The sequence below is a fragment of the Paramormyrops kingsleyae genome, chromosome 11 (genome assembly GCF_048594095.1).
Source record: "Paramormyrops kingsleyae isolate MSU_618 chromosome 11, PKINGS_0.4, whole genome shotgun sequence".
Classification (NCBI taxonomy): domain Eukaryota; kingdom Metazoa; phylum Chordata; class Actinopteri; order Osteoglossiformes; family Mormyridae; genus Paramormyrops; species Paramormyrops kingsleyae.
The window spans coordinates 23,239,283-23,262,676 of record NC_132807.1 but is presented as its reverse complement, the minus strand read 5'-3'; the positions used below and the strand labels follow the sequence as shown (position 1 = coordinate 23,262,676).

General features: G+C 44.6%; 1 protein-coding gene across 7 annotated transcripts in view; it reads right to left on the bottom strand.

Annotated features, from left to right (window-relative positions):
* Positions 1-425: 425 nt before the first annotated feature.
* tead1b (TEA domain family member 1b) overlaps positions 426-23,394 on the bottom strand; it is a 52,948-nt gene continuing 29,979 nt past the window's right edge. Inside the window, exons 3-14 of one of the 7 annotated variants that reach the window (XM_023790724.2) lie at positions 15,550-15,614; positions 13,547-13,609; positions 13,394-13,456; positions 10,641-10,652; positions 9,462-9,596; positions 9,146-9,192; positions 8,838-8,899; positions 8,295-8,416; positions 7,490-7,663; positions 5,524-5,664; positions 5,000-5,152; positions 426-4,043 (exon numbers count right to left, since the gene is read on the bottom strand). In XM_023790724.2, the coding sequence (XP_023646492.2) occupies positions 3,930-4,043; positions 5,000-5,152; positions 5,524-5,664; positions 7,490-7,663; positions 8,295-8,416; positions 8,838-8,899; positions 9,146-9,192; positions 9,462-9,596; positions 10,641-10,652; positions 13,394-13,456; positions 13,547-13,609; positions 15,550-15,614 (1,151 nt within the window). In that variant the 3' untranslated portion in view covers positions 426-3,929. Of the gene's footprint in view, positions 4,044-4,999; positions 5,153-5,523; positions 5,665-7,489; positions 7,664-8,294; positions 8,417-8,837; positions 8,900-9,145; positions 9,193-9,461; positions 9,597-10,640; positions 10,653-13,393; positions 13,610-15,549; positions 15,615-23,394 lie in introns of all 7 variants that reach the window. The other 6 variants (XM_023790717.2, XM_072718270.1, XM_023790725.2 and 3 more) reach the window with 6 other exon arrangements.

Below are 23,394 nucleotides of genomic sequence, written 5' to 3'. Positions count from 1 at the left end.
TTCCTGATGTATATATTTTCGTGTTATTATTTTACAGTTTAATAAATAGGGTAATAAGGTAGGGTAAAACTAATTAGTCAGTTGTAAAACTACGTCTTTCATACGTTTGAATTGGCAGGCTTTTGCCCTTAAATCTAACGTTTCACTAACAATAGCGCCCTGCTGCCCGGCAAATGCAGTAAGCCTGAATTTTTAAAACTAAACTTCATTTTAACTAAATTCATTATACTGATTAGTACTATTCTCATCTGTATGAAAATCTTCGTTGCTTTGCTGTGGGTCAGAATTTGTGTAAACAGTGACAGGGATGCATTTATTTAAGGGCAGGGAGGCGTTTCATTTATAAAAAATGAATTGACAACGCAACACATTTCCACAACACACGCGCAGACAGGTGCCTTGACATGTAGTCAAACACGAGAGGACACTGTTTTATCATTTATTTTCATTTGATATTATCTGCATACAAATTTTCTAGAAAGCTACAAAATATCTACCACTGTATCAAGAAGGCATCAAAATGTTACGGAGCAAAGACGAGACCATTTGCAGTAATGAACACACACACACTAAGCAATTTTCTTTTCACTTTTCTTGCCCCTCCGCTTACCCTCGTTATGGATAGTAAAGGTTTCACACAATTTTGTGCCCAGAGAAGCCAGGATACATGATTTTTCTTTATACAAAGCACCTTTAAAATCTGCACACAAACCCAATAGTTTTCATGATGCTATCTGAGCTTTAAGAAGTTCACTTTAAAGCCAACATTGAGAATGGTAATAAACAAAAGGTACCAGTACCTACAAACAGACAAATACAAACATGACAAGAGCTAAACTGCTGATATGTTTGCGTCGAAATTCCTGTAGACGTCCTCATGTAGTGTCCATATTAATAAAACACCATCTAAACATTCATTATGTAAAAGGTAATAAAATTTTATGTCCACTTAAAGGAGGCATCTCAAGAGGTTTCTAAATGGAACCGACTTACCAAATGTACCAGCAGTGCAGCAGTAACAGTATAACCACTGACTTAAGTCCAGAGAATAATGAAGTCATCACAAAAAACTGTTGCATACATGTAGCACAATAAAACAGGAACTGAGTTTACCTCATTAAGTTATTCATAAAGTACACAGGGCAAGACAGCTGTCATACACCAAAAAGGAGGTTAGACAAAGTCTATTTGATTGTAAATAATACAAAACTCCATAGTCTACTCCAGGCACATGGCGCCACGCTGTGCGAACATAGTTTGGATTCGTTTTCCTCTATTGAGTTAGGTTGCTCTAAAACCATTGCCATTGTATGAGACCACTGAGGATATTACTCTAAATCTCTAAAACTGAGGAACTGACATGCCAGCCAAAGACTGGTATAGCTGAACAAGAACAGGGACAAAATAAGGACAGGGGTTTATTCTGGCACCTAGAAAAACAAGATTCATTATTTCAGAAGTGATTAACTAGCAGCTCGGGAATCAATGTCCATTCTGTCAGTTGCATGTAAGTTAGTGTGTATTCTAACAGTCAAGTAACATTCACCTTGGCGTCTACGCCCTGATGATCTCCATTTCAGCACTGCAACACAGAACTCATCCAGGCCAAATGTGGTTGGCTATTCTATTTTTAAAAATAAGAATATAAAAACTTTATCTGTAGTGTTCAACGTTGGGTAACAACCCTTAACAGCAGTATCTATGCAATCAAGTTATGTATCAAGTGCAGTTTTAACCCAAAACTGGTGATTCTTGTGAGTTCACTACTTTTTCCATTTATCTTTAAGGGACAATTAAGAGGTCCAAGGCAGTTAATACTAATTAAACCAATAATCACTGTACTTATCGTTCAGAAAATGATGTAAGCAGCACAGGTTAAAAAATTCTGCTAAATTGTTTTCCTGCTTATGAATGCAGCTCAAAGGAGCCATCATCACTGAAATATACGTTTTCCATTTTAACGTATAGCAAATTGTCGCTGTAATAAATCTTTCTATCTCCATTGAAACACATGTTCCTTAATTTATTACAAAACCTAAAAAGGCAATGTGGTGATCCGTTTTTTCCCATATACTTTTTTCCTCTTTTTTGGTTTTGCTACAATTAGTGATTCTTAAGTTTTTTTTTCTTCTGTCTTTTCTAAGCTGGAGATTCCAAACCAAAGGCACCTTCATGCTACAGTGCAGGAAATTATCTGAGATCTAGGAAATCTCTATACATTTTTGGTCTTTTAGAGCAGGAAAAGGCAAAAATCAGTATTGTATATATTGTTTTACTCTGGAAAAATAAATCCCACAAAAGTCATTTTATGATCAGATGTTGAAAAAATTTAGATATATTTTTTTTTAACTTAGATACTTTCGATAAAGTATGGTTACGGTTGGCATGTATATTTCAAAGAAAAGTATGTTTCTTATTCACAAAAACTGATCTCGTTTCAGAAATGAAAAGATGTGCTCCGACAGAAATGACGTTTCGTGTTACAACATACACTAAGGCACAGTATACAGTTATACTTTGGCAGTTCTGTACTGTAAAAAGTCCCACATGCTATGATAACAAGAAAGTCTTCCAGCTTAGGAAAGAGCTCACAGCTTTAATGGCATCTTTTGGAATTCACACCACCACGTTTAAGGCTCAGAGTTGTAGAAAACTAATAACATAGGCCACAGATTTTATAGGGTTTGAGTTATGTAAAGGCAGCAACCAACTGACACTGGATAAGATTTCTTATATAACAAAAAAGGGGGGAAAAAGTGGCCAAACATATAGCTTGTTCTGGAATTACACACAATATGACAGCCACTAAAATCACATGGTTTCCCATTTTCCTGCTACTCCTACAGTTGTCAGCCCCTGTCTTCTGTCACATACATTTCTTTTGTCTATAGTCTAAAAGGCAAAAACAACAGCTAACCTCAGTAAGGCATGTCCTACCAGAAAACCCAAGTGCTTAGGACAGGGTGACGTTCCACTCCAAAGCAGTGCTCTTGTCTCTCGCGTTATATGTTCTTAAAGACCTTCTTTTTGTTTCCCATTCACGTGGGGGGAGGGGGGGGGAGAGAAATAAACATTTGCACAGCACAGGATAATTTAAAGGGGTAAGTTCAATGAGTTTCTTATTGCAATGCAAGCGTTGTCCAGGCTTGGGCCGAGACAGACATGTTTATGCCGTAAATACATAGATATTATCACAGTGCATTCACTCTTCTGTATGTATGTCACCTGACTCAGTGATGTGGAGCATTTTACTTTACTTTTCTGGGGTCTCTTACCTCCCTGAAAGCTACAAATGTTGTGTAGTGTCCTTGTTGTGATAAGTATTCACAATCTTTCATTCTAAATAGCTTTCATTTGTAAATGTACTTATCGAAAAAAAATTATATATTTCAAATACTTCTCTTTGGAAAATGTATGTGTGTGTATGTATATACATATATACAAACACACAAGCGACCACACAAATACACACTCGAAATACATATAATGTAGTTTACATAACCCATGAAAACAAAGCTACTATTCTTTGTTAATTTTTTTTTCCTTAATTGACATTACAATATGAAAACAAAAGGAAAATTATTCCGTTGCCCAGATTCAATCCAACAGAGAACTCTGTCTTCCGTTATGCGCTGCCACTGGCATATATACATCTTCCTACAAACATTGACTAGTCATCCATTAAATTGAACTTCTGTATCAAAACATAATACAACTGTACCGCAATTCACAGCTGCAGTCATACACATATACATTAAGTCAAATAATAATAGTAATAATAATAATAGTAATAATAATAATAGGCTTCACCCAAACATGACCGAAAAAGCAATCTGGGTCTGATTTTAATTTAGAGGCACTGCCGCTGTTGCTGAGGTTCTCAGTCTGTGTGAGTGAAAGGTGTTTCTGCGAAAAGGCCGTGCGGGTTCTCATTCCTTCACCAGCCGGTAGATGTGATGCTGAGCCCCGTGTTCGCTGTTCGACACCTCGAACACGCACGCCATGCACAGCAGTGTCTCCTGCGTGTCTCTGTTCGTCACCACCTGCGGCAGAGGGGGACAGGGGTCCGCGTCACGCGCCGCTTGCTTGTATGCGGAGGGGGGGGGGGGGTCATGGCACAGCAAGCCAGCTTCTTTCCCTTACGGGCAGCGCCCATGTTTACCGCCACTGAAACCACGCATGTGTGTGCTGCCACCTGTTGGCCTCAAACAGTCACTAAACTAAATAAAAAATAAATGCATTCCTAATTTAGGAGAAGCTGCAGGATCATGGTCTGCTAACCAACTCTAATCTTCTGAATCTACTCGCTAACAATTTATTTTGTTTTTGACAAGGGACCAAAGTGAATTTCTGAATGCGGCGCAAGAAACAACAAATCTGCCCCTGCTTACAGATCCAGTTTCATCTCATTTGAGGTCCTGTTCCACTATAGATGTAATGTAAGTAACAGGTCCCATACATCATAGCAGCAATGCATGATGGGTATCTGCAAACTGCATATGTCCAGTCATCTGTCTGACAGCAGAGTTGAGTAATTCAGGTCCAGAGAGTAAATGTCCAGACCAAGATTGTGTTTCAACCAACCAGCTGAGCATAAAGAGTCATAGTCACAGAGTACTCAACTGGTTGGTTGAAACAAAATCCTGGTCTGGACTTTTACTCTCTGGACCTGAATTACCTAACTCTGCTGTCAGATATAGGATTAGGACCAGTGCCAATTCTGTACAGTCAGGCCTTTCTCAGGCCTGCTCCAGATATAGATGCAAAGTAGCAGGTTGTAAAGTGGTTAAGGCAGTAGGAACCTTTAGAGAATTGGTTCAAGTGCCCAGAAGAGCAGTGTTGTACCCCTGATGGAGCAGCTACACTACTCACCCCAGCGAGAGACCCGAGTGATCGAGTGCGTTACACTTGACTGATAACAGCTCCACATAGCCACCTAATGACGACAATCAAGCCATTGACCTGTAACAAGGCCACCACCAAGACAGCACTAGCTTACCAGCAGTATAGTGAAGTTCTCCAGAACACTATTCATCATGTACTTTTCTGGCAGGTGTTTCAGCTTGTGGATGAAGTTGATCATGTATTCACACATGGGCGACCGGCTTATTCTGTACACGAAGCGTCCATTCTCAAACCGCGCATATTCAGTCTGGGGAGAGGTGTTCAGCAAAGCAAAAGCATTCACGTGGGCTCTCAAAGGGCCAATGCAGATCCTCAATTATAATTACTTATATGTTTTAACGATACATTTGTACTTTATAATGTAGCATGCAATAATCTGTAATTTCCCCAAAACAAAACAATATCATTTTCCATCAAGTTGAATTTCTGTTACAGAAGCTATGGAAATTTTCTATAAAACTTTGCATAGAGTGTAGAATATTTTTTTAAAAAATTAAGAAAGGGTTCCCAAGCACATAACCATAACAGCCACAGACCCACATTAGCATAGCACTGATGCATGGAGACATTTCCATGCCTGATTAGTAAACATTGTGTCTGCTTCATTCAGTTACTCACCTCCACCTTTTCCACTACTTGCTTTCCAAAGGAGCACACCTTTGTGGAGCAGGTGATTGTCATGTTCTCGGAGCTCTCATACTGGCTGGTCACCCCATAGAAGGCCCCTGTGTCATCCTGTATATTACAGTTCAAGTCGGCCTGTGGGCAGACAGAAATGACAGAAAATATACATCTAATCCATGGGGCTCTTCAACAAATTAAGGTCAAAAGTGCAGTTCTTCTCCAGTAAATATGACTACCAAAGGGATCTGAACCTACAGCAACGCCTGCTCTAAAGGTTTGCTGAGGTTCCGAAGATGTGCCGAATAAAGGCGCCCTCTAGAGGCAACTTGTAAAACATCAATATACATAAAGCTAAAAATAAGTCCAGGACAGAATTTTAGTACTTAAATAATTAGTTCCCGGAAGAAAATGGGCCTAACGGAACACTGTTGCTGAGCTGCTGCCTCTTATGTGTAACTGAAGTGCAACGGCTTTCAAATCTCCTCTCCACACAATACGGGGAACTTTGAAACACTTTTGATTCTGGAGATTAAATTCATCCTGATGTAAAAAGGCGCATCTCCAAGCTACACTCGGATGGCTAAGATAATATAACCGAGAACAAAATAAATCTACAAGGAGTGTCATTTTGCTAAAAGGTGATTTTGTACTTCCTGAGAGAGAGATACTCATATTAGGGGCCTCCTGGGCTTATGTAGACGTTGTGTTCATTATCTCAATAAAAGAGCAAATATCAGTGTCCAGCATTCTACTCCTTCATTAAGACAGCCAGTAATATTCTGATATAATATTCTGTGGGGGTATTATTGTGCAGACTTTGCATTTCATTTGAAATTCAGATCCGCTCGGCACTTCAAAAGAATTTGAAAAGGCTCGTTCTGGCTGTGATGAGGCCTACTTTGTCGGCTGCTGTTGGCTAGCATTTTGCATTTCGGTAAACGGATGCGATGTTTAAACAGCCATTAGCAGTCTGCTGGGTCACTCCATTGTTTTGAAATATTGAGCGGAATTGGCAGGGGCTTTGATCGCGAGTTCTCATGCTCCCCGATATCAAACATGGCAACACACATTTTACAGGCACAAATTAAACATCAGTGAGCATTCTTCAACGTTCTGCTTGAAATCAACAAGCTCGTTATGGACGAATTTAGTGTCTGTGTGTATATGTGTTCCATGAAACTGCTAACTTTATTAGCAAATAAAATACAGAACAATGGTTTGAGTTTATGTATAAATTATTATTTAAAAAACAGGTTTTTATTGCTTGTGTTTTTTGTTTAAATGAGTTGCAGTTTTTCCCCCATCAGGCAGAAGCAGTATTTTTAGTCGTGGATAACTTTTCCAACATTCCTTAAATTTAAAAATGCTTTAGAAAGTGTGCTTCCAAAGGAATTACCCATCTGCTGAAAGAAGAACGCCTGAATGTACATCTGAAAAGCCTTTGGACGACATTATTCCACTGCAGAGTACAGTGAATATTCAAACCCTGAGAGGAACAAAGGTGTTAACAGCACTGTGTGTCTCCATCAGCGGAGGGCAATCGGCACTCCCTCCCTCCCATAATCCCTTGCACCTTTCAGACAGCAGGCAGGTGTTCAAACAAAGCCTCAATAAAGCCTGAACGGCTCAAAGAGCCAAGCCCACTGAGGCCTGAGCTGGGGCCTTCCAGGCCTGTCTCTGCAACACTGACACACACCCACCCACACGCGCAAGCGCGCGCACACACACACACACACATATACACCCACCCAGCAGCTAGTCAAACTGGTCTAACAATTACACACAGTCTGTGTGTGTGTGTGTGTGTGTGTGGGCGTGCATTTGTGTGTGCATGTGTGTGTGGACGTGCATTTGTGTGTGCATGTGTGTGTGTGTGTGTGTGTGTGTGTGTCCAAACTGTTTAAAAAAGAATGAGTGAGTCAGTACATCAATGCGGCGTCTCTATGGCGTTAGAACTCACCCAAAACTTTACAAGGAAAAAGGAATTCTGCGGGCCTTTGCCAAAGAGCTCCTTCAAGCCCCCCTTCTTTTCGGGGAATTTATCATAAATCTGACGAATATCCACCGACTCCAGCAAGGCATCGTTGTAGGAGTGATTCGTCTGTCCGATGTGCACAAAGAGATGCTTGTTGTACTGGACAGGAAAAGGAAATCGCGTTAGAATCAAGTCTCCTCGACACGCAGCGACTGACCAAAGTCTTACTGAGGGCTACAGGAACCACGGCATCTGTTTGATTTCATTATTAGGGTCGATTCAAAGCACTGTCACGCCTGCGCGGGGTAACGGTGTCCTGCGCGCCAACAGCGGCTTTGGCTTTCATGAGACGCGACCATTACAGATATTCTGCACAATGTAAGACAAATGACTCTTGTCACGCAATATCAATAGACAGATAAAATCACTTAGGAATGCAGACAAACCATGACAGATAACCCCTGTCCAGGGCAAATAATAAAATATGTGTAACACTTTTCGAAAAATTAGTTCAGGGTCGTTGATATATGAGGCTTTTTTGTGCCAGTGAAGGTTTCTCTGCCGTTCTTTGTATATGTAAAAGATTTAGAGTGATGGCTCAAACAGAGATGAATGCGACAGAAACAGTAAGTGAAACACCATTGAAAGATCAACTCTTTGTATGGCTCTGTGTCTTGGAGGAAGCCCTCTGGGTGTTGATCAAGAGCCAGGTTTAAGTTCTGCACAACAGACTCCGGCGTTTTATTTTTTGTTTTTGGCTGGTCCTTTAGATGGGGGAGTGGGAACTCACGTCCGGGTCCCGTTGCTGTTCCAGGAAGGCGGAGAACTCTACCAACCGGAGCTTGGAGGTGCCGATGGAGCGGCCCTGCCAGGCTGGGACGGTGGGGGCCGGGGCAGTGGGGGGCTCGTACCCTACAGTTTGAAAACACCAATTAGGACTCCGCCCACACCTCATGTGATGCAGACACATCTTAAAAACACTAGATATGTATTTGTATCTACTGTGCTACTGTATGTGCTCCTTAATTTATAGTTCGCTCCTTAATTTGTACTTCTGATCTGTGTTTTTGCGCTACTTTGTGTTTAATGGAAAGAGTAAGACTTATGCAAGACTTTCATTGGATAGTGGGAGCAGACTGTTGACTGTGTATATGAAAGATAAACTCTTGAATAAACTATTTTTTTTTTTAACAAAAGAGGAAGATGAAACCAGCAGCAGAACACCAATATATTTAATTTTATTCAACATATGGAGCATAGACGATTTTAATACTGTATGTAGGAAATAAATATTCATCCACAAATAAAGTTGATCTACAAACGACCCCTTTACCTGAAATGGGCGTTGTTACGGCTGGCTGAATGGGATAAGCTTGTTGGGCAAATGGTTTAATGCTAGGGAAAGGGAACAAGAAAAAAAAAGTCACATTGAAGAAACTGCTGGGGATGATACAACAGAAATAAAGAGAAAGCAGATTCAAGGTTTTTTTTTTTTTCCTTGGATCCTTCCTTTTTCTCTATTTGCAAAACACAAATTCCTGCACCACTGATCAAACAGAGGGAGAAAAGACTGGCGTGTAAGACAGAGGAGGACAAGAGGGAGGGGTGTAGCTTGTATTCCAGAAATCCTACAGTACTCACTCTTGTGATGATCCGGGCTGGCTTGTCGATATCATTCCCTGCCAAAACTGGAGGAGAGATAAATAAATGGACGAGCAAAACAAGCTCGCCCACATCCACAGTCTGCTGCTACCTTTAAAGGTCTGTCCTGGGAGTTCATAAATAACTGTCAAAGTGATAAAAAGCACACAGGCAAGCGCCCACGACACCATTATCTCGCCTAGCATTTGTGTCCTCCGCGTGCCTGTCAGACAAGAGCTGTCTCAGAGCCGCCCTCTGTGTGTAACAGGATTTGGGCCCTCGACACTAGTCTGGCTGGTGACGGCGGGCCCCTTACCCCAGGCGCCCCGGGGAAGGCGGGACGCGGGATGCCCGGCAGGCCCAGCTTGTTGTGGATGGCGGTGGCAGAGACGATCTGGGCCGACGACATGGAGGCCATGCTCTGCAGGGCCTTGTCCTTTACCGTCTGGTCCTTCAACAGGTTTCACAAAAGGCTCAGCATTGACGAAGCCGGTGGGGGAGGGAGGGTGGGAGGGAAGTATTGCAAGCACACGACCGAGAGCAGCCACATATAGAGGGGGGGGGGGGGGGGGGGGGGAGCCTTCCACCCAGCCAACCATGCACGCTAAGCTACAGCAGCACAACAGCATGCACCTACAGCCTTGGCGCCACCAGTGAAGTATGACCGTGACATTTCAGTTCCTGTATATCCATGTGTGCATACATACATATATGAGTTTTCAGAGTTACACGAATGCTGGACTTTCTTACTTTGGCCATTCTTTTGCTTGACGTGTGATATTTATTAAGACTGAAAAGATCAAGGTGTTTTTCTAAGAGACCTAAACAGCCTGCTTTGAGCCATACGGGTGGATTATCCAAAAAAAAAAAAAAGCAAGCAGTGAAGGTCACAAAGTCTTAGATTTTTTTTAATTCCCTTTAAGGAAATTAATATTTAATGTGATGCTTGAATGAAAAGTCTAAATGAAGAGACTATATTCCAATTGCTTTAATCTTAAAAATCAACGCAATGTTCAAATATGGTGAACGTAATTGTTTTTAACTGGTAGAAATAGCCAACAGAAAAGTCTTCGTTGGAGAACTGCTTGCTTTGTGTTCCTGTCATCACCCTACCTTAGTGCTGCAGTGGAGCACAAAGCCCCCCCCCCCCCCCCACCCAAGCTTCTTCGTCCAGCACAAGAGTGGGCAGCGAGTCCTAAACGCTCTATAAACATTTAGGGGAGGTGTCAGCGCGCCACAATTACAAGGACCAGCTGCCGAGCATTTGGGGAGGGGGAGCGGAGGAGGGGCACACGGACAGGTTCATGACAAAGCAAACACTTGAGGTGAGCATGCTGGCAAGGGGCGTTGCACGGAGGCGGGGAGATGAGGCGCTTGAGGCGGCGACAGCGGCCGATGAGAAGCGAGATGCTTTGGGGGGGCGGAGCCGGGCACAGAGGTATTGGCAGTCTAGCTGACAGACAGGGCCGAGAGCACAGCTGAGAGTGATACTTACCATGCTCGTGACCTGAGTACAGACAAACAAGGTTCACTGTAATTCCACAGTCCTGACGCCCCGGGGACCACACAGATCATCAAGGACAGGAAACACCGAACGCAGATCACGGAGAAACCGTGACGATCCCAGAAGCCGACATCCGTCGAGGGGGACACCCCATAGGTGCTCAGAAATGTATCCTTTCAGATACTTACCCCAGACCGCTTCAGAGCGTACCCACACATACACAAGGGCAGCGTAGGAAATACGGGAGGACAGCTGCCCCAATTCTGGGCAACTGCCAGACTACTAAACCCTGATTCCTCCCTCACCTCCGCAGAACAAATATATCTCAAATATCACTGGCAACAAGTCCACTGCACAAGTACCTTACATATAGATACAGTGAAATACAGTCACGCATGCTATAGGTATTGTAAGATACAGATACACTGAAAACATTTATACATACTACAGGTATTTGTAGACTGTAGCTGACAATTTAATAAAAAGCTATACAACTGTATAATCAGTGATTTGTTTAGGCAATACTAAGATTTGTGAAAGATTACGGATAAAAACGCTTTTTTGTACTGGAGCTTTTGACCATACTCCAGACAAAGAGTTATTTACAGTGACATTAATGGCATAAAGACCCTCAGGAATCAGCTATTTTCAATGATTCTGTTTTAAAAGGGTAACAATTTACAGTAGATTATTTTAGCAGGATCACTGCTGCCTCGGCAGAAATCATATGTACACAAGTTCTGTGAAATAATCGCCCAACAATATCAGTGTGTTGTTGTATGTATCACATCCGGATGATTGTAACGGGCCGCTTAGTTACTCTTGGGTCTTATACTGGTAACCTAATATATACAAGAATGATTTTTCTCACTGTACAACATTTGTTATTGTTATACCCTGCATGCAATCAGCGGAAAATCAATTCATTTTTCATAGAACGTTCCATCCCGAGACTCCTGTGTTGTCATTCCTTTTAAAAGCAAGGACTGAAATCTAATTATGGACGGTTGGCACTTTTCAGGTAGCAGGTAATTGATTAAAGGTGGCAGCAGTTTTTTACGTTTAAGCGCCCAGACGGGCCGCACGGCTAGCTGACGGGAGCCAGCTTGCGCGAGGGCGCGGGGGCGCGGGGGCGCGGGTGCGGGGGCGCGGGGCCCCGTCTCCGGCGTAATCAGGGTTTATCACGCCGCTCAGTGCCTGGGATACGCTTACATTGTTCTACAAGTTGCAGCTGGGCCACCGGAGGAAGCCGTCATTTAGGAGCACATGGAATATGGACCCGTAATGGCTGTCATTTCACTTAACACGCGGAAGATGAGAAAAGGAAGCGGGCGGAAGTACAATGGGCCGAGTACAAATGGGGGGTCGGAGTCTGAATCCTCCCTCCCTGATCTTCCTAATTTGCCTCAGATGAGGGTAGACGGTAAGCTATACAAAAGGTGGGTGTTTTACTCGCTCGGCCTCCAGCGTCCCTGAAAGGCCGTGCATTCACAGCTGGTAGCACACGGGCTAGTGAACGGCCAGTGATCCATCAGTCTTAAGTGGTGAAAGTGGGAAAGTGTGCCGGGACTAGGGGGGCCGGTCGTCTCCTCCAAACACGAGGAGAGAAATAAGGCGACGCGTCTCCGAGTGCCCAAATGGGCCAAGGCGGGCCTCCTCGCCAGGGAGCCATTCAAAAGGAACCTGCACCTTTGCACAATGATATTCATTTTGGGGCGAAAGCGACACGTCTTTTCCAAATTTCACTGGTTATGTTCACAGAAAGCCAGGATGAAACTAGATTTTCCTTTTTTTTTTTCTCTCTTTTTCCCCAAGGAAAGCAGCATAAGGAACGCGATGGACAGCCAGAAAGGAGAAGGAGCATTAGCGTAGCATAGCCTGGTGATTAATATCTAACATGCCCTACACCAAGAATATGAGTGGAAGCCGTTACTGGATTAAAACAAGTAAGAGGAGTCATACTCTCTAGCAAACTGAGTCCAAAGCCTTTTACGCACAGCGAGAGGGGGTTGGTGTGTCTGAATGCAAGCTGCATACATGTGACCTCTAACAGATGACCTTTGACCCTAGCACTCAGCCACTCACCAACAGCCAATGCATCCTGCCAGCATGCGGCCTCATTTACACAAAGCCCTCTTCAGCGTGCGCCGAGTTTGTTATTAACACATTCTTTGTCACAACATCATGCTGATTACCATTGAAGCAAGACATTCAACAAGACAGTTAATTGTTTAAGTGCCATTTGTTTTGAATTCGTTTTTGAATTTTGAATGTGTCTGTATCATTTAAATGCATTTTTACTACACTTACAATTCTCAGCAGAATTCTCTGAACATGAAGAGATAACGACATAAACATAGCCATAAATCCTTAAAATTATTAATAAAAATGAATAAAATGTACAGAAGTTATGTGAAATATCTGACTAGGTTTGTTAGCAGAATTCTATAAATAAAATCTATAATTAAGTTTGATAATGTTAAAAGTCCAAAGAATCGACTAATCTCAAAACAAATGCACTTAAACAGGAAGTAAAAAAAAGACAGAAAATTAAATTGGATACATATGTGCATTGAGAGGGATGTAGTTATGGATGCAGGCGTGTAGTATTATGAATGCTAAACAGTCACATGCACAGAATCTAGGATACAGGAATTACTGCACCAGGCATTCATTCCATCACCAAGGGAAACAGGAAGTGAAACGCATAGCAACCACAAGCCCAAAAGCAGAAAAGCGCATACCTTTAGCTTGGAATGAAACTCACGAGATTTCCTTCTGGCAAGAACCTGAATGTGACTAGACACCTGCAGAGTAGGGAAGGGAGGAAAACAAAGGAACAGCCTGTAACCATGGCGATGAAAAGCCCCCCTGCAACTGGGCAAAGCCAGACGTACCTTGATGGCAGCTTGGATTTCGCGAACTTTCTTTCTTGCTAAGACCTGTATGTGACTAGACACCTCCATTTTTTTTCCAAAATCATAAAAGAAATGACAAAAAAAAAAAACAAAACAAGAAAAAAAAAAACAAGAAAACCAAAACGTGGTAAGAATCACACATGTGTTCACTGAAGACACTTTAGGAAACGGGTGATTTTTTTTCAGGCAGCAGAGAGAGACGCACTTCAGCCACACACCAAGCCCCGAGCAACCCAAGCGCTACCTTCGTTATACTCATCACCTAAGTGCGCTGATTGAGGAACATGCATGTGCCGGCCCGGACGCGAGCCCCAGCGAGCCTCATCACACCAAGACGCCCCAGTACCCTTCAAGGGGTCCTGCCCGGGCCCAGCCGAACGCCCAGACGTTCTGCTCCTTAAATGGCGGTTAATAATAAATGCGCGGCGACATGGACCTCAGTGGCCAGGAAGGGCGGCTTTGAGCGATGGCAGATTACATCTCATTCAATGTTCCTCTCTCCTACATTTAATCAGGCCAATCACGCACAAGTGGCTGTTGAAGCGACTCATGCGGGGTGGAGGGGTATTCGAGAGTAACGTGTTAATGGAAGCCCGGGGGGGTTACGCGCCTGCTACTCTCTCTCCCCATGTGAGGCCCAGAACAATTCTGTACCTCCCGATGGGTGATTCACTTTAAATATTACTACACCTTACATGCTTTAATGACTTAACAATGGCTTTGACTGTTCCACGTATTAATTATTTTAACAAAAACGCACGCTGCAAGCATTAATGTTAGACGAATCGTGTGTTTTCAAATGAGCAATCGTGGGAGATTTATAGCAGTAAGGCGTTCTAGAACAATTCTCTTGTCATAGCAGGCATACTAACAACTGGAAGGCAACCAGTAGATCCCATTGACCTATAAAAGAATGAATTACAGAGTAACTCTGAACATATGACCTTTTCCCCGCAAGCTAATCAATTCAGAGGCTTCTTTGAGTGTTGCTCTTGACATGTAGGCATTCATCATGAACCCTGGAGCCAACGGTCATAAGAATGACTTCAGCTTGAAGAGTATCTCAGCAGCCTCACAGGGTTCCCGCTTCGTGTTTCAAGTTTAACGTGCCCTTACAATTTTTGCGCTAAGTAACAGGTCACATAAATCTGTCTGATGTCGGCCTAACTTGAGATTTAAATGAAATCACTGATAAACTTGCAGAGTGAAACTCAAGTTCATTAAGTTTTCATTTGCTCCTGATTTAAGTTGTTGTGGGCAATTTATATGCAAATCGTACCTTTTGTATTCCTTTAATGGGCCTACTAATTTAGAATGCGTTAAAAACTATTTCTATTCTGAACTTGTGACAGATTGGACGCTACTAATGATCTGCTGAAAACCGAAGCAAAACAGGGCAGTATAAAATAAACAATGATATCGGTATACCCCAAACTCATTTAAAGAATATTTAACCAGCATAATCAATTTGATGTCCTCATACTTATGTCTGAGTAGACATGTCAATTTGAGTGGACACATTCTTGAAATAATGTCCCCATAAACGGAGAATTCTTGAATTTTTAAATTTTGTTTGAATTGGTGCTGGATTAGGATTAATTAACCACGGTAAAGAGTTAATAGGGCATCTTGATAAAGACAGATGAATGCAAGCATCTGCATGTGTTGGGCAATATTTCGGCTCAGTGGGCTATGCGTGATTGGAGGGCAGGCGGGGCGGGGGGCGGGGCGAGGGGCGGGGCCAAGCGTGCGGCACTCTGGCTGCCATGCTGTGCACACGTGACGCGCGAGCGACAGGCCGGCCGGCTAGGCGGACACACGCAGCCGAGGTGTCCCTGTCGCCGTTACGCTACGGCTCGGGGGCCCAGGCCTCTGTGTATAGCTCTAATGGCAGCCCGGCCCATCCAAAGCACTGTTAGTCAGCCAGACTCCGAGCGACTTGCATCACCAAGCATGCAGGCGTCCATTCCGGCCCGTCTTACCTGCTTCCGCGTCCTTGTCTTTCCCGTTCGTAGTTTGATGTATCTGGCTATCAACTCATTTCTCCCTGTGTGGATAGGAGAGAAAAATAGAATAAAACATGTAATATTACAAGGTCATAACTGAGAAACACCCGAAGAATTCGGTCAATGATATTTCCCCAACACTTTATCGGTAAGCATATAGTACACAAACTCTATGAAGCACTGGGTATATCTATGAGATCAAGGAATATACATTCCATCAAAAGTACTGCATTTGAACAAAAAAAAGCAACAAGTGGCATTACCATGAAAAAGGCCTTGTGTACAGCCTTTTACGTCAAAGCTAATTCAATCGCAATTTCTTCCAAGTCCCACTCAGTGAAAGGGAACGGATTCCGACCTTCATACTGTTACAGGGGCAGAATAGCGACGGAAATGTATTCATTTAATACGCACTAAAATATAATTAAACCATAGCTTTGTAGTGATTTTCAATTAATGGCAGTCAGAAACATTCTTCTGTCCTCAGCTTTCTCCTAATTACTGAAGCGTCGCACAATGACCCCTGCTTAGCCTTTTCATATGTTAATAACACACAGCCACCCAAAACTATTACACAAATTATAGGTAAGGACGCCTTCTAATTACATGCCCAGCTGTAGGCTGTGGTTGCCATAGAGCCTTGTGTTCCTCTTGGTTATAATGTAACAAGCCCAGACCAAGCAGGCATATATGTATAAGCCAATGGTGAAGACTCTAATGCTGTGTTTCTCAGTCTGCTGCTCTAGGACCCCAAGACAGTCCATGTTTTTGCTCCCTCCCAGCAGACTGGGAGCAAAAATGTGAACGATCTGGGGGTCTCTGAGGACCAGGTTTGGAAACACAACTCTAAGGCACACACAGCTCTGATTTAAAAGGCAGTGTGTTATTTCCGTGGGAGGATTGAAAATTTGAGACTTCTTCTGGCACCACGCTGTCCTCAAAGTACACCAAACATTACTCTGTGTAAATCAGGTAATTTCTTCTTATAGATTTAAGTGCCTTTTTCAATTTAAATTAGGTTCATGTTGAAAAAAGAAACAGTACAGGAACAATTTTTATTTCAGTACTAGATCACTAACCCTGTTCATTGGGGGGCTTTATGACTACTGGATAATTGTTTCATAGACATTATGTCTAGCCTGGGCATCGCAGCATGGCTTCAGAGGGCCAGGATGTCAGCGCCCGCTAGCCGTTAGCGCTCTGTGCAGGCAGGCATTAGATCAGCGAGGTCAACGAGGTCAGCTTGGGGAACACCTGCTTTGCACCGAGGGCGTCCCCTGCGGACAGGTGTGTCACATGAACGGCACGCCCCACGGCAGGCCCCGCCCACCTGCCATGTATCCCTATCCTGCACGGATAGTTTACCCTGAAGTGCTTTCTGCCAGCTCCTGTACAGATGCTTCAGGACTTATTTTACAGCTACATAAACCGTACTGTGTTTACTTCTAGTAGGTGAAGGATTTCTTCATATGAGAAGTGGAAATGTTTATTGGTATCCCACTCTCTCTCTCACACACACACACACAAGCACACACACATACACAGAAATGGCAGCATAGAACAGCATCCACTCCCAGCCAGATGCTCCGCCCAGCCAGATGCTCCGCCCAGCCAGATGCTCCGCCCAGCCCCTGAAAAAGGGGACCCATGCTAAAGGCCAGGTTCTTGCTTTCTTACTGGGCAGCATTTGGTTAAGGCCATGGCAACGCCAGGATATCATGTGACCTCGGCCAAACAAACAGCATCTGGGGATTTTCAATTACAGCCTTTTCCCCCAGCATGCCTGCACTGTAATCTCTAACAGATGAGGCTAGGGCCTTGCTATTTTCAATCATTCACACACTGTGTACACATAACATGACAATAAGGGCATTCATGCAGACGCCTGACTCCAACATCAAAGCTCGCAAATGGCCAGCTGTAAGCACGCTTACTGCTGAATAATTCATTCTTTTCACCGGCTTAAAAAAATGCTCAGCGGGACCTTGGCAAATGTGCTTTCTTTCCTATGTGCTGGGCAAAAAGGCATTTCCAAACCTGGGGGGGGGGGGGGCTCGCCACATTTAGAACGTTAAATATTCGAAACAATACTAAACAAAAAACGCATAAACCAGTTATAGAAACTCATATTTGGAATACCAAACATCTCATGTGCCGATCACAGCTGTTTAATCTGAGAGTCATGGGCCATTAAAAAAAAAAACGCCACAGTCCTGCTTAGATATTCAGCAGGTATCAAACACTGGTTAAAAAAATCCAGATGACATCCGTGTCGTCAAGTACCTCAGGTGACAAGCAGCCGCACTCGAATTTCATTGCTGGAACAGGTTTGCGGTAAAGTTTAATAAGCGAAATTTCATCAATGAAAACGTATCGCTCTTCCTCCACATCAGCGCGCACTGCAGGCGTATATCAAAGCACGTTACGACGCGGCCGGCGGGAGAGATGTTGGGGCGTAAAAGGCACTCCGTCATATTGCCTCGGCGCGCACTTTAAATAGCTGGCGCTCCGCTATCGCGCAGGAATATTTAACTTGGTGGGAGGTAAGTGGGCCCCAAGCAGGCAGCAGTTGTTAATCTTGTTTGCGAGACCAGCATCTGACAATAAATTATTGCCCCTCGAGACAGCGATGCTGCCGCCCAGTGACCTTTTCAGTCCCCTTGTTTTATTCCTCCGTCTGTCAACACTGCACTGGCGGCTTCCTGCTGAGAGAGGCCGGCCAGATAAGCAGGAGGCGGTGCCCGGCGGCAGACCCACCCGGGGGTCCCTCCTATGCCTCGCACCCAGCCCAGCGCCTCCTCCTCCGGTTCGGGACGCTTTCACGAGGAGGGGGGCCCCCGTCACGGCAGATGACGGCCTTGGCTGGAGGAGCCAGAGGGGCTGAGTCACGGAGCCCTGGAATATCGGCGGGAGGTGGTAATGGAGACTCCTGCCAGAGCGACAGCACGGAGCTCATAGTCCCCCCCCCCTCCCGGACCCCCACGGCAGACAGGCCGGCGAGGACGGGTCGACCTCCCCGCAGGACATTCCTGCTCCTCTTTAGTGGCTCTGTGTGAGCAAAATGAAAGCGCTGGATGCAGGACAGGCTTCCACTGCAGCCCCCCGCCAGATTAAAAGAGTGCACAACACAAGAGACAACTGGAAAACAACGGGGAGAAACATCTCCAGCGCTCTCTCCCCATCCCCCACAAGTTTTTTCCATTCTCCTCATGACCTCACGTACGTTCTCGGGATATTTCGCAGAGACTCAGGCCTCTGTGTCTTGGAAAGCGCTTCCAGGCAGCATCAAACGATCCGTTTTGCACCGATCGAGTTTGGTCTCGGCGGTGGTTGCAAAAAAGGAGGCCAACGTAGCGTGTTGGTGCGTACTGGCGCATGTACAGTATATACGTACGCCTGTGCCTTTTGGGGAGTGGGTATTGGGAGCCAATTGAGGTGGGGGGGGGGGGGGGGGGGTGTAACTTTTTAAAGAATTGTTTTGTTGTCACTCAAAGCAGCAGGAAAAGGATTAGATATTTATGGCCTGACCCCCAGAGTAGACACATGCTGCTCTGAGACTGAGAGCCGGTGCTCACCCCCCCCCCCCCATTTGGTAAGAATGGCTTCCCCTGCATCTTAATGACCCTGAGAGGTCCGGGGGCATATCAATAGCACTCCAACGGCTGCCCACAAAGGGCCTGCGGGCCCCGTTTCCCCGGGATTGTCCCACGGCGGCCCGACTCCTCATACAATTAGAAATCCAATTTGGCCGTCCACGTCGCATCTCGCTGGAGGGGCCCGTAACGTCCCCACCCTTCCGCAGCAGCGTGCCTCATAGGCACTGCCAGGCCTGCACACAGACACCCTGAGAGGGCTCTTTTCACCCACCCTTTCGTGGCCTTTCAACGCGGCTAAATGGAAATGGATTTGTTTTCTGTTGGAGAGCAGTAATGTTCGGCCCCGAGACGCTTAATTGCAGCCAGCATGCTGTCACCGAGCCGAAGACGGGCCCCCGCTGTGTGTTCCCCCTGCGCCCAAGTGTGGCGGCACCCAGCTTGCATTCTTACAGGATCCTTAAAAGATCCGGGGGTTGGGGGAGGGGGGTTTGAAATCGGGCATCTTTCTAAGGCTGTGGAGTGATGTGAGTCTGGGCCCAGATTGTGTCTGAGCCAGATCCACATGCTGGGTCTGCACAGGCTACTAGATCCACCGCGGACTTTCCCAAAACCACCCGCCATGTTCTCCTGGTTCTCTTTTGGTGCTGCAGTAACATCTAATGTCTGAAATCCCACTTACTTGTATACACTGTTCCTCTTGGCCCGTCCCATAAGCAAATTTCAGTTTAGCTTCTTCAAGCTACATTAGAACTATTGGTCAGAGTTTTAATCCCTCATTTGAGGTGATTTCCTCTTAATTTTACAGTTTCATTCTTTTTGTTTGTTTGTTTTTTTTTTCCCAAACCACTACATTCAAAAGCCTCGAGTCATGATCTGAATGCCGAGACCATTTGCAATGAAGTACAACATTAATGTTACAATTGTGGTCAAATCAGCATGGGAAACACAAAGTCAACTTTTAGAGTGGAAAAAAAGCCCAGCCCAAGCCACCCAGCATACTCCACTGTTTAAAAATCTGTATACTAGACTCCCTCCATACCAGAAGCATTTTACTCATGTGGGTTAAAGCATATTAATTGTTTTGATTGGCTGGGTTACATTGTTTGATTAGTAATAATGGCACTTAACTACAGTTCTAAAAAAGTTCTCATTTCCTGTAACTGTATTTCTGTTTAATGCGGGAAGCGCCGCGCGCACATCTGGCCCTGCGGTCCGCAGTGATGTCAGTGCGTCCCGGAGCGTGCCAGGGCCCCGGACGGCTCTGCACGCGAGGTCTCGCTTCATGTGGCTTTCCCGCTCGCCGCTGCTCTCCCCCGTCCACACAGAGCATCTTTCACACGCTCTCCGTCCAAACACAGAAAAAGGCAAACGGAGTGCCTTAGGCAGAGCTCCTGAGCTCCCACATCCACGGTGCTGCCTTTCACCCGAGATTTAATCTGGAACTCCCTCAAAAGGCCGGCCTTTTTACGACAGTCCACACTGCTTGCATACAGTTGGTGTTTCTCTGCGACCCTATTGTTTTTTTGTTTTTTTTTTTTTGGGGGGGGGGGGGGGTTGGGGTGGCTGATAATGCCATATTTACATAGCAACAGCGACCATAATCCTTTCCGCTCTTTTCTTCTCCCATAATGCAGTGGGGCCAGGCCCCAGCTCCTGAGCGGAGTAGAGAGTGGAGTGCTGGCGCTTGGCAGGCCCAGACAATAGCCTGGCTGTCCTGTCATGCGTGATGGATGACTCGAAGGTCTCCAGCTCAAATTTACATCACAATAGACAAAACCAACTATATAGGGCTTTATTGCTAGGCGGTCTCTGGCGCTGGGGGGGGGGTGCAGGAAGGCTTTTACTCACACGAACAACAGCATCCTGGGAAATTCTGCGTGCCAAGTTGGGAAACCATTAAAAAAGTGGCTGCTTGGAAGTTATACAGGTGATACTTAGATATAGTGACTTTGCTCCGGAATGTTAGCAGCCCAAATAAAATTAAAAGTAGGCCGTTCTTTTTGATTTATATAAAAAAAAAAAGCATAAGTACATGTTTGTACTGGTGAGAGATTACCAGCTGATACAAAAGAATAGGAAACCAGTCCACAATTGTTCAAAAATACAACATAAAATTCTGAGAGGGGAGTCTGGCTCTACCAAGGACTGCAGTGCTGTCAGATCACCTCCCAGCTGTATCTGAAATTCACCCAGATCACCAGCTAAGCTTTGTCCATAACTTTTAAGACAATGGACTGAAAGCCAGCATACCCCCCCCCCCCAAGCACTGAATATGTTTCAACTTTTTCTTTATCTCTTAAACCTTTTGATATAGATGCCTGTCAGGTTAGCATCCCCATTCTTCTGCAACAAAGATAAAAAAAAAAACCTCTGTCCAACAAGAGCATTAACAAGCAGCACTTATGATTTTGAGGACAGAAAAGTTTGTCTTTTATCTATAACAGGGGTGACGAACTGCTCATATTTGGGTTTCCACTCATTTAACACACCTGATTCAACTCCTTGTGCTAATTACCACATGGCTCTTGAGCTGAATTCTTTGTGGTGGAACAGAGAAGGAACTAAGCTACAATTAAGCTATAATTTCACCTTAAATAAGATTTAAGAACAAAAACAAAGTGAGCAATTAAACAGAGGCAGCACAGTAGCTCAGGGGATAGCATGAATAGCATGGAGGCCTCCAGCCTCTGGGGATAGAGGTTTGAATCCCACCTCTGCTGTGTTGTGTTGGTCCCCTGGTCTCCTTCAATAGTCCAAAGAATGTCCATACATCTGTAGCGTTATACCTTTGCTACACAAATATTTCAATGTAGTTGGCACACTTGAAAAAAGCATCACCCCCCATTGTTTTATCTTCATTCAGACGGGCAGCCTGGGAGACCGTCCCGACACTGAAGGCAGTGTTTTCGGGCTGAACATTAGGGTCAGGGCTACTGCAGCCAGCGAAATCCAGCGAAATCCATTTAACGAGGCACAGGATCACGTCTGCTGATCCCGGCATCTGACAGCCAACGCGTAATAACCGGCCGGCCAGCCAGGGCCCCATTGTATGTGGCTTAGCTTCCACCCCCCCCACCCCCCCCCCCACTCCCCCAAGCTCAGGTTTTGGGCCAATAAGACGCTTCGAGGCCAAAGGCACGGCATCTGTGACCATGACAATCGAGCCCTTACAGGATCTCCCCGGGGTCACAATGGCCCCCGCCCTGCAAGGGACACTGAAAATCCCCGTGATCATTTAATTAGCACTTCAGGAACACGATCACTGTAGCCCTAATTGCCACTTCCTGGTCTGCACTTAAAATTATTCGTCCATGCATATCACAATGAAAATCTGTCACCATAAAAGCGCAGGCTGTTGTTTCACGGGCTAAGGAATAGTGCCACAGTTAGACTACAGGACTCCAAAGTGCAGTCCTAGCTCAGTCAACGGTGCCCATGAATGTCTTACAAAGCCACAGACCACAACAACCTGGCCCGCGTTCAACACCAAGCACATTGACTTTTCGAGCATTTAAAAAAGAAAAAGAATCTGTAAATATAGCAGAAAACTCATAATGGCGCCAGCACAGTGCTAAAATGTATCAACTTCATTCCCCTCAACGGGCATGCAATCAGAAAGTGCAAGAGCGAGTCCAACTAGCTTTAAGTCCGTCGCTTTCATAAGTGTGACTGGCCGCCCCCATTGGCCCTTGATAAGACAACCAGGCTAAAAACCAGCGCAAGGCTGATGCGTCATGCTGGGATGCAAATCCCTCAAACGACACCCCTCACACATTTCCAGGAGTTCAGAACCCAAGCAGATTTGCCTTTGAAGCTGATTAAATTTTTTACACGACAGAGTTGTAGTATTACCAACAAGACTTTTTTTTTTTTGACTTTAATTAAAACTCATCAAGGATTGTGAGGGGATGCATTCTAACTTTTAAAGCCAGCTCAGCATTATTTCAAAAGTTAGTTTTTCATAACACATCGCCTGAAAAAACTGCGCTCTGTGCTGAAGATTGCACTGGCCCAACATGAGACGATCTAGCTGCCTAGACAGCAGTAGAAAACTAAAAAAGTTAAAAATAATAATATACAAACAGCTAATCAGGGCAAAAGTGGATGATTATAAAGTACCTACTGTTCATTTATTCCTTCATCAGAGTATATTTAGTGTGATGACTAATCTGTTACAGAAATAAAATGGATTCCTGCCTTTAATTAAACTGCGCCATACCTCAAA